Source organism: Prinia subflava, chromosome 7 (genome assembly GCF_021018805.1).
Source record: "Prinia subflava isolate CZ2003 ecotype Zambia chromosome 7, Cam_Psub_1.2, whole genome shotgun sequence".
NCBI lineage: Eukaryota > Metazoa > Chordata > Aves > Passeriformes > Cisticolidae > Prinia > Prinia subflava.
In genome coordinates, this window is record NC_086253.1 from 12,744,941 (window position 1) to 12,756,201 (window position 11,261).

The 11,261-nt window shown below is 44.8% G+C and overlaps 1 protein-coding gene across 1 annotated transcript; it reads left to right on the forward strand.

Annotated features, from left to right (window-relative positions):
- The first annotated feature begins 820 nt into the window (after positions 1-820).
- DRD5 (dopamine receptor D5) lies at positions 821-3,151 on the forward strand. The gene has a single exon (XM_063401193.1). It carries the CDS (start codon positions 910-912, stop codon positions 2,365-2,367), a length of 1,458 nt encoding a protein of 485 aa, XP_063257263.1. The 5' UTR covers positions 821-909; the 3' UTR covers positions 2,368-3,151.
- Positions 3,152-11,261: the final 8,110 nt, after the last annotated feature.

Sequence of the window (11,261 nt, forward strand, 5' to 3'; positions counted from 1 at the left end):
TGTCCGTGCCCGTCCTGGACAGCCTCTCTTCCCCCGGGGATGCTGGGGGTCATTTCCCCGTTCCCCGCGGTGGGACCGCGCTCTTCTCTCGCTCTGCGCAAACCCTCCGCCCGGAGCCGGTGACGGCACCGAGGAATTGCGAGGGTGACTCGGTTTCGGCGGGAGAGAAGGAGCGGGCAGGGGGGCTACCCCCGCTGAGCCTTCCCGTCCTGTCCGGTCCCGTCCGGTCCGGTCCCTGGCAGCCGCGGTGCCCAGCGGCCCGGACGGCGCGTCCCGGCGGCGGAGCATGCTCGCCGGGCGGCGGGGGCGGGCGGGCAGCACGGGCGGGAGCGCAGCTCCGCCGCGCCGGGAGCCCGGGCGGGCACCGGGCGAGAGCAGCCGCCAGCCCGGGCGGGAGCCCCCGGGAGCCGCGGGGGCACAGAGCCAGCCCAGAAGGAGCGGGCGCGGAGCGTGTGCCGCGGGCAGGGTGCGCGCTGAGCCGGGAGCGGGGAGCGCAAGCGAAAGGACGCGAGGCGGGAACCCAAAGCGGGGTCCGCGGGACAGAGACCCCGAGCAGGGGGACGTGCCGAGGTGCGGAGCGGGAACCCCCAGCAGGAGCCGCGAGGCGGAGATGTCGAGCTCGGGGATCCGCGCTGAGCCGCGGGGCGGGGATCCCGAGCGGAGGTACTCGCACTGAGCCGCGGGGCGGGGACCCCAGGCGGGGCGCCCGGAGCGCGGGAGAGGGACCCGGCAGGGCTGGCGCCACGGTAGCGGCGAGGCGCGGAGCGCGGAGCGCTGAGCGGGGCCATCCGGCAGGGGGGACGGCGGGGCGGGGGGGCAGCGGCCCCATGGGGCCGGGCGGCGGGGCGGCGCTGGCTGCTCGGCGCATCCCGGCCGGAGCCGCCCCGCCGCCGGCGGGAGCCGCCAGCGATGCTGCGGGGCGGCCGGAGCCCGCTGCCCCCGGCGACGGAGCCTCCCAGCGAGGCGCGGGGGCCGGCGGGCGCCCCCGGCGCGGCGCAGGTGGCGGCGGGCAGCCTGCTGGCTCTGCTCATCCTCTGGACCCTCTTCGGGAACGTGCTCGTGTGCGCGGCCATCGTCCGCTACCGGCACCTGCGGAGCAAGGTTACCAACATCTTCATCGTGTCCTTGGCTGTCTCGGACCTGCTGGTGGCCCTGCTGGTCATGCCCTGGAAGGCGGTGGCAGAGGTAGCTGGGTACTGGCCCTTTGGGGCTTTCTGCAACATCTGGGTGGCCTTTGATATCATGTGCTCCACGGCCTCCATCCTCAACCTGTGCGTGATCAGTGTGGACAGGTACTGGGCCATCTCCAGCCCTTTCCGCTACGAGAGGAAGATGACCCAGCGGCTGGCCCTGGTGATGATCAGTGTGGCATGGGCGCTGTCTGTCCTCATCTCCTTCATCCCCGTCCAGCTCAACTGGCACAAAGGTGGGGATGTTGTTGCTGCTGCTGATATTGGAGATGGATTTGGCACTGCTTGGGCAGCAGCAGGTGCTGTCACCACCTGGACAGAAGATATGAGTACCACGTGGGTGGCATTAGCAGCAGTGAGACCCTCTGATGGGACCTCTGGCAACAATGACACCCTCACTGGGCCATTGGAGAGCTGTGACTCCAGCCTCAACAGGACTTACGCTATTTCCTCCTCCTTGATCAGTTTTTATATCCCGGTGGCTATCATGATAGTTACCTACACTCGAATCTACCGCATTGCCCAGGTGCAGATTCGTCGTATCTCCTCCTTGGAGAGGGCAGCCGAGCATGCACAGAGCTGCCGGAGCAGCCACATGGACTGCCACCATCACACCAGCCTCAAGTCCTCCATCAGGAAAGAAACCAAGGTGTTGAAGACGCTCTCTGTCATCATGGGTGTCTTTGTCTGTTGCTGGTTGCCATTCTTCATCCTGAACTGCATGGTTCCCTTCTGTGAGAGCCCACCCAGCGACCCCCACGCTGGCCTCCCCTGCGTCAGTGAGACCACCTTTAATATCTTTGTCTGGTTTGGTTGGGCTAACTCTTCTCTTAACCCCATCATCTATGCCTTCAATGCTGACTTTAGAAAGGTTTTCTCCAACCTCCTGGGATGTGGGCAGTTTTGCTCTGGTACTGCAGTGGAGACTGTTAATATAAGCAATGAGCTGATCTCTTACAACCAGGACACCCTTTACCATAAGGAGATAGTGACTGCTTATGTTAACATGATCCCAAATGTGGTTGACTGTGAGGACAATCGCCAGGACCCTTTCGATAGGATGTCCCAGATCTCCCCTGACCATGAGGTTGCCACTGACTCCGCCTGTGAGCTGGACTGTGAGGGGGAGATTTCGCTAGGCAAGATAACACCTTTCACTCCAAATGGTTTACATTAAATTGCATCCCTGTCGGGTCAGTTCTTCTTGGATTATAAAAGAAAATATTAGCACTGAGTGGAGAAACCTGCTTGATGATGTGCTGTAGTCTGGGCAGTCAGTTTATGCTAAATTCACTTCTGCAGGTAATACTTTGCAGGATGTAGACACTGTCATAGAGGGGGCTGGCAGCACAGACTTAAATCAGCACTTCCCCAGGCTGAGGGCAGACCAGGCAGTCATGTTGATTAGCTGTGCTGAGGTATTGTGGTATAATTGCAGTCAGTTCATGTTTATAACGTGCTTGCTAATGAAAGGTGCCACTGTCACTGCTAAGTATTATGACTTCTAAATTCAGGGACAGATGTGGCTGGCATAGACATTAAATAAAAATTCTGGGCTGTTTGTTCAGATCTTATGTTTCCTTTTCTCCATTTTTTTGTTTGTTTAGTTTTTGGGGTTTTTTTAAGACAGAGATAGTGAGGTGGTGATTTGGATGATTATTTAAATGCGTGTTTCTGCCAAAACAGTTTATGTGAAATCCTTGTTCTCCTAGGCGGCGTTGTTGCCTATGATATCCTCTGTTCCTGGATGAATAAATAAAAGTTATATTGATCAAGGGTTTATTATCTTTCATTTGTTTCCCTGAAAGGTTTACGACAAGTATTCCAACTAACATTTCTATATTAATAGAATGACTAACAGCTTAACCCTGTTATTTTAAAAGCAAATAGTCTGTATAGAAAATACAGTTTTTGAATAAAAAGTGAGGCTCATAGGAATTCTTGGCACAGATGAACTTGTTTATATGTCTCTTACAGCTAGATTTATATCTGTTTTTCTTTAATATTTTGATGCTATCCCTTTCTGCAGCCACAAGTATACTTATGGATAAGCTATAAAAGCTTTCCATTTAATTCTGTACTTGAACTTACTTTTTAAAAATGCTATTAAAGTGAAGAGTTTGATCTTAGAATTAGGAGCTGGGTGTGTCTTAATCAATAATGTTTGAAAATGATATTAATAATCATCATTTCCCAGTGTAGACACTAGAGAACTCATTCACACTGAGAGAAGAAAAGAATTCTGTTAATGTATTTTTTTTAGTTACTTATGAACTGGAATTTGAAGGTGCTGTAAGTACTTCAACTATACTAAACATTTTAAAGCAATCTTTAAAACTGAAGACTATTTTTGGCTCTGTTTCTACTGAATCATTTACATCAAATGGAGTATTAGAAACAATTGTAAGCTTTCAGCTCAGAAATCAAAAGTGATGCTATTTCCAAAACAAATGATCAAAGGTTGTAAAAGCAATATCAATATTTATTTTAAGTTTTGGCTCACAGCACTTGAATTAATTTACTCTTTGGAAATACCTATGCCGTGAGCTGAGGAGATTTACACTGAATTGTAGGTGTGGATTCTGCAGCCCCCCCTCCTCATGGCCCTGGCCTGGGGCCTCCCCATCCTGCCTAACTGGGAGCTGAAGGCCCCTGGAAGATGTATGGAGGAAAAGTGGGATCTGCACTGTTCAGGGGAAATCATTTAACCAGATGTTGGAACTTGTGAGTGTTATGGGGTTGGTATTGAGCCTGCTTGGAAGTCAAATCCTTAGTACTGGTTTGGGGGCTACCTTCTGTCTCCTGGGAATATGGGAGAAGCACAGGAGGCATGTGATTGAAATCCCTTTGTGGTGGCCTCTGCTGCAATCTGCTCTGCAAGCAAAGTTTTATGTATTTAGTCTTTGATATTAATTAGTTACATCATCTTGGATTACCGTTTCAATTGCTTGTCACTGAAGACTGACTACCTGAGCATTTTCTGTGCTGTTGATATGAAATCTCAGTGTAATATCCCTTTACAGCTGTTCTTAGGGAAGGGTATGGTGACTGTGTCGTAGGGAAGCTTGAAAAACAAATCCCATGCCCAGGTTCAACCTATTAATGGCTTGACACCAAGGGTGAATATGTTACTGTTCCTATGCTAAAGCAATCATATGTTGTTAGAGTTAACCACAGTTCTAGCCCTGCTGGTTAGATAAACTTGTCAAAATAAAATAATTTTCCCAAATATATATGAAGGAAACTGCTTCTGGTGATGCAGTTATGAATTATTCCAACCTGAATTCAGATTTTTTGTATTTTCCAGTTACTACTCAAATGTTGGGCTAGTACAGCATTTTAAGCTGGATTTGTGCAAAAAACCAATGATATCCAGATGCGAGAAATGCAAATGCAGGCACCTGGTGCTGATTCCAGCTCCCAGGGCAATGCCTGCATTTTATCCAGTTTTGTCCACATTAAATCAGAAGCAGCCCGGGGAAATGGGGAAGGGAAATCATGATCTCTCCCTGAGCACCTGCATGCCAGCAGTCTGTGCAGCCTGGTGCAGATGCTTCCCCTGCTCCAGCAGCACAGCAGCAGAGCAGAAGGTGTCCCCCACCTGCCCAGGTGTCCTTTGTGCAGGGGTGTGGCAGCTCCCTTGGACCCAGCTCGCTGCAGGGGTGGCACAGGGCTAGCTGTGCACCAGAGGTGAGTGCATCCCCTGGGTCAGTGTTCTCCTGGAGGCTTTACCTGCCTGGGTCTCTGCAAGAGGTGAGTGGGCTGGCTCTGGGGTGCAAGGAGACACCTCCATCAGTGGGGTTATGTAACAGCTTGGTGCAGAGGATTAGAAAGAGTCTTTATCTTACATCAGAAGGAAGGTGTTTTCCAGCCATGCCCTAGATCTCATGAGCATGGTTAGGGCAGTACAGAAAAGTGAACAAATTGACCCTTTCCATTAGTAATTTTTATTTCTTGACTTAATTTGGTAAATGATTTCTGATGGCGGCTCTATGATGTAATCTCTCATCTTGAAATACGTGTTTGTCAGGGGGCTTCATCTTTCAAAGCCTAGGAGCATCAGAAGGGGAACATTTCCACTTCAAAAGACAGACAGAAGGTACTTGTTTTGCTGGAAGCAGAGCTTGACCTTATGGTTCTGAAAGAAAATATTTTCTTAACTCATAGGGACAATGTGTTGCATTTTAGTCCGTCTTAATTACCACTGACAAAGCTAGAGTATTTAGAATTAGTAAGATAAACTTTTAAAAGAAATGTGTATTTTGCCTTGAACTGTAAAAAGAGGCAACCCATTTTAATGAAAACATCCTCAAAAGGATTGTTCTAACTTGTTTCTCGCAGATGAAACTGCTGCCCTACTTTTTTAATGGTTACCCTCTTAAGGACTAATGCATCTGCCTGTACATAGAGTGGAGTTCACTGGAAGTGCAAGTGGGTTTTTATAATTCTCATATCCTTGTGGTGTCTCTCTGGAACTCGTCTATGCTGATGGTTCTGTGCCTCTCATCTGCTTTTTTTTTTTTTTTTTTTTTTTTTTTTTTTCTTTTGTACCTGAATGATTTGAATGTGGGGATACAGTTTGACTTTAACTTAATCTAGTCCTGAGTGGTGGTTGATCTTCAAGGTTCCAGATCATTTTCACTTTCTGTTTCGTATTATTTTAGAAATTTTACTGTGCAGTTTGTTTCACTTTTAAATTACCTCTTAGCCAGCTGGATCTGTTAGTCCTGGATAGCACCATGCTTAAGGAGGGTCAATGTTTTTTGTAGTGTTTGTGTATAATTACAGATGAGTCATTTTAAGTCTTCTATGGAAGAACAGAATGTGGGAATGTATCTTAATTTTTAAGAAGCTGGGACATGGAGAACATGAAAGTACTGTCTTTTCTGTAAAATGCTGCAAACACTATATAAACACTTTCACTCTTCAAACCCTCAAAGGCTTTTAACAGCTCTGGTTTAACAATGGACTTTGGGTTGTATAGAGGTTTTTGGTTGTTGTTGTTGTTGTTGTTTTCTCTCACAAGCTAAAGAAATGTAGGTGTCTTGTTGAGAGGTGAACACAAATAAAACACTTTCCAAAGAGAGAGAAATTACTGCGGTAATTTTTGGTAAGTCTGGTACTTTATCGCTTTGCTTTCATTCTGTTTTTTACTTTTGCCAGCCTGATGTGTGTCTGCCGGGAGGCTCCCTGCCGAGAATTCCTGCACTTTTGTAACATGGAACAGAAAAGGCTTTAAAATTAGGAAGCCCTCTTGCAGCAGTGTCACTAAGCACAATCTTACACCATTTAGGAGTCAGGCGTGTATCAACTCAGCATTCAGGACTGACAGGGCTGGAGGCAGGGTTCAGAATATGCATCAGGCTGGAGGTTTGAGAGGTCACAAGTTCCTCAGAGGTTTGTAGGTACCAAAATTGCCACTTCAAATAAGAAGGCCATTTTTGTCGCTGTCACACAGGAGCCAGGGTACACACCTATGTCTGTGTTAATAATTATGCAGAGATTTTCTTTCCTCTGAGGCCATCTTCACTACTGTTTAATTGAATTCATAACATCTTTAAAAATATTCAGTGCCTATTTAATTCAGCAGAAGACCTCAGGGATAAATGTGTGCTTAGGTCACAGAGCAATTAAATCATTTCTCTTTGCTTTTTATGAATATTACCACTGATATCCTCTGATCGTGGATGAAGCCATGTTAAAGCTGGCACACAGAACAAAACATTTCATCTGCTGCAATGCAAAAATATTTTCTTTTATTCAGATGTATTGGTATGTTTTCAAACTTTAGAAGACTTCAAACTTCTCAGAAGCTTCATGAAGTCCACACAGAAAATTTCCACTTTGATCATAGATCAGCAACAACTACTGCATTTTGAGTGCCTTGTAAGCTATATAGTGCACTATTTATTGACAGAATTTTACCCTCCAAGTTTATTTCTTTTAAAGATAAGGGCATACTTATAGTTTAAAAACAATGATGTGCACAAAACCTATAAATGATGATATTCTTGTTAATGGGGGTACCAAAGATATGTCTCTTTCTTCAGCCTTTTGTTTATTGCTGCAGCTGAGTGTAGTGAACAATAATAGCATTAGGTGTGTCAAGAGTGGAAATATAAATAATATCATCTGAAGCAGATGATGGATTGTTTTTTTCAGAGAACCTGCTCTCTCTCCCAGGATAGTTTAGTTTAATGGAAAATTTACAAGATGATTTTATATTATTATAATGTTGAAATTCACTGTTAGTTGTAAATGGAGATATAACAGTCAGTATTATTTATAGTAGGCAGTTATTTAAGGAGGATAAATACTTTATGGACTTAATCTTTATATCATAGCCATCACAGCCACATTTATGAGATTTCTAAAATACTATGCAGTAATCATAAAAAATTAAAAATTCCAGTCTGTGAAAAAAAAATCTTCTTGTGAATTTTTCCCTGCAGTTAACAGCAAATACTTGTTTACATTGACAATGGAGCCCTCATTGCTACCAGAAGAATCTGGAAAGCTGAACCTTCTACTATTAATCTACTGATTCCCCGTAGGAGGGAGATCTGAAAGCAAGGAAAGAAATGGCAGCAGCATGTGCAGATGGGTTCAGTGTGCATGAAATCAGCCTGGTGTCAGCCAGGCAGTGCAAGGGGCTGCAGGGCAGGGAGCCATTCCTGACAAGAACCTCACCCTCCACCACAAATCCCTGCTCCTTGCTAGACACTCAAAATCTGCAACTCATGCATAGGAAATCTGAACTTTTTAAACAACAGATGTTTTGAGGTTGCTAAATAAAAGAGAAACCATATTTTCTTTTCTGAGTTTATGCTCTGAACAAAGTGGTTTCAAATGAGATTGGCTTGATGTGGCCTTTCCAGCATAGCTGGTGCCTGGCTGTGGCTTGAATGGATGTGGCTAGAAAGCTGCTAGGGTCTTTGGTGTCTGAGCAGCATGTAGTTTGAGCTGAGGAAATCCAATCCTAAATTCATATATTTTTTCCAGTGCCCCTGGTAGTGGCATAACAGAGATGAGCCTTGACCACAGCCTGAGCTTGGTTGTTTCTGAGGAATTGGAGAAGTCTGGTCTGCAGCTCACCTGATGCAGTTTTGAAGATGTCCCATGAATCAAATATAAACCAGGAAGTTCAGCGTGCTCCCTTTTCCCTCTGACCTCATTTTTCCAGAAAGGTTTTCAGTAACATTCAAAATTTAAGTTTCTAGCCTTTGGCCTTCACCTTTTGCTTTCTCTGTTGACTTGATATAATTAGTCTCCTTTGGTGAGCAGAAGCTCCTGGCATGGAGCTTGCTCCTCAGGTACTTATTGTCTCCAGATCTGGAACTACCTCAAGCTACACTTAAATTACACTATTTCTCTGCCCAAAGGGGATCTTATAGGACTTCTTGTTGTTAGTTATGGTGTTTTCCCAAGCAACATTTTCTTTCACAAAGCAAGGTTATTCATCAAAACCATAATTTAGAGGACAAGAGTAAATGGATTTTTTTAAAAAGCTCTTGGGGATTTTGCTTGAGAATACGAAGTGAGAATGGTTCAGTACTAGATACAGATGTAATGGAGTTTTTTCCACGAAAGGTTTAATTTTTTGGCTTTTCTGGAAATAAAGGCTGAGTATTTTCATTGTGAAAAGTATATGCATTTGATTTTTATGTCCTTGCATGTATAAATTCTTATATATATATATAAAAAATCTATTCAATCGTATTTATAGGGTAATTAAATATATATTTCTCTCTATAGATGCAAAATGTACAAATTTATCCAGAAGAAGGATGTCAGATCTTAAAACTTTATTATTTTTCATTACAAGAATAAAATGCTAGTACATTGCCTTCCCAGATAAGATATCCCAGTGCAAATTTCTTTCAACTATTTTATATTCAAAGCAGTTTTATAAAGATTTGCTAATCAATCTTCATCTATAAGCATTCTGAGACAGCAAGAAAAGAAGATGATTTAGAAGTACCCCTGGAGGTCTCTCAACAGTGGATATTAAACAACTCTTCTGTCTTTCTGGATCAGTAAAACAAAGATGCAAACTTCCTCACAGTGTACAAAGAATTTCTGCTTCATCAGAAGATAAAATGCTTTGCATAATCTCCAAAAGTTCAGTTGAGGTAAGACAGTGTCTGAATGTTAAATGGCTTCTTAGGTAGAAGAATTTTCTGTATTAAACAATTACTTTGATAATTCAAATAATGCCATTCTCTTAAAAAATAGTATTTGCAGATAGGGTTTCATAGGTGAAATGAGATATAAAAGTGCAAATTCCAGGACCAACTCAGCAGCACTGGAAAAAGTGGCAGGATTGACATTCCTGGCAATAGCAGAGCTCTGTCTGAGCATGGGAAAGAAAATGATTGGGTAGAAGGAAGGGAGAGAATTTAAGGAGGAATTAGAGAAACCAGCTGGGAGTCCCATCAATCCATAAATTTGATGGTGGTTGAAGAAGGTAAGGGGCCAGGAGGAACTGATATGGTGGCCAGGGGCTGGGGCAGGGATGATAATAGAGGTCAGTAGATTTTGGAGCAAGGAGGTGAAAAGGGACTGGGAGGGGTCAGGATGGGGCCAGGACAGGGCTGGTGGGACTCAGGGACACCATACAGAGATGGGTGAGCTTTACATGGGGAAGCCAACAGAGAAGGGCTGAGAGTCCTGTCCACCTCCCAGGATCCACAGGCTCCCTGCTCTGTGGATCCCCTCCTGCCACTTCTGAATAACTTCAGTAGTGCCATTGCATTCCATCATTAAACACATGCAGCTCAAGTGTCTGTCTACTGTGTGCAGCAGACAAAGACCTGTCACACTTACTCCATTGTGGTATGGCTTGGAAAGTGACTTCCACAGCCACACCCTGCATTATCCTGCCAGGAATACTGTCTCAAGGAAGGGAGAGCAGAGAGGGCTTTGCTGGGCTCTGTGCTGCTGTTTTCACTGCACAGTGGTAGGGCATTTTAGATTTCTTCTGCTGGAATGCTGGAAACAAGTCTGTCTTCCAGAAACTTTCTGCAGGTGCCTATTTGAAATCTCAGGTAGAATGGCCCACAGTATGTCAGTGCTATGATTTCTTTAATCTGTGCAAATAAGGGGCATAAGGAATATAGTCTGGTGCTATGTATTAAATGCATTCATATGTATTCATTGTGAAAGGCTGACCTGTGGTGACTTGTACATGATGATATGGAGGTGACTGTTGGTGACTCAGGCCTAAATCTGCCAATGTGTAAGTACAAATCACGTGGGAGCTCTGCTTTCTGCTAAATGAAAGTATTAGCAATATTTTTTCCAAAAATAGAGGTACCAAGTTCTACTGTTTTTGTCTGTCGAATAAAGAGTTTTGTACAGTGATGGGACAGCTGGAAATGGGCCTGAGAGACAGAAAGCTTAACTTCATACATATATATATATATATATAAATATTTATATATCATGTAGCATCTAATAGGAAAATTTGAGTATATAATGTAGCAATGCTCATGCTGTTTAACATCTTTGCAGAATGTGTGGGGTTTTTTTCTGTTTGTTTGTTTGTTTTGTTTTAAATCTTTTTGTAACTTCTTTCAGGATATCCAGGTGATGGTAAGAGCCTGCAGAGATCTTCAGAGCGAACTCCAAAATTTAAATGTTTTGCTTGTGTACTGTTTGAAAGAGAGGTGATGATACCTCTGCTTGAATATGTTCCCATATTAGCACAGAGCCCTGCACCAGGTAAAGCTCAATACCTCAAATCTGGACTCCTCCTGAATCTATGAATGCACACCCCAGTAGTGCCCCAGGTTTGAAAAGCAGAGATGGTGCCCTTGCTCACCCTGCTGCTCAGCAGCTTTCCTTGGAGGTTACAGAAGCTTAACCTGTTTTCAGCAGGATCTCTTAACCACTAGAGTGTGATACACATGGCAAATAACTCTCCTTACTGGATGTTTCTGAGTCAAGCTAAATGTCAGGTTCTGAGTGAGCTCAGTAAATCAAGTGGGAGCAGTGCAGGAACACCTGGGCTGCAGGGGCCAGAGCTGCTGGGAAGATGTCTCAGCAAAAATTAAGACCAATGGGGTGTAT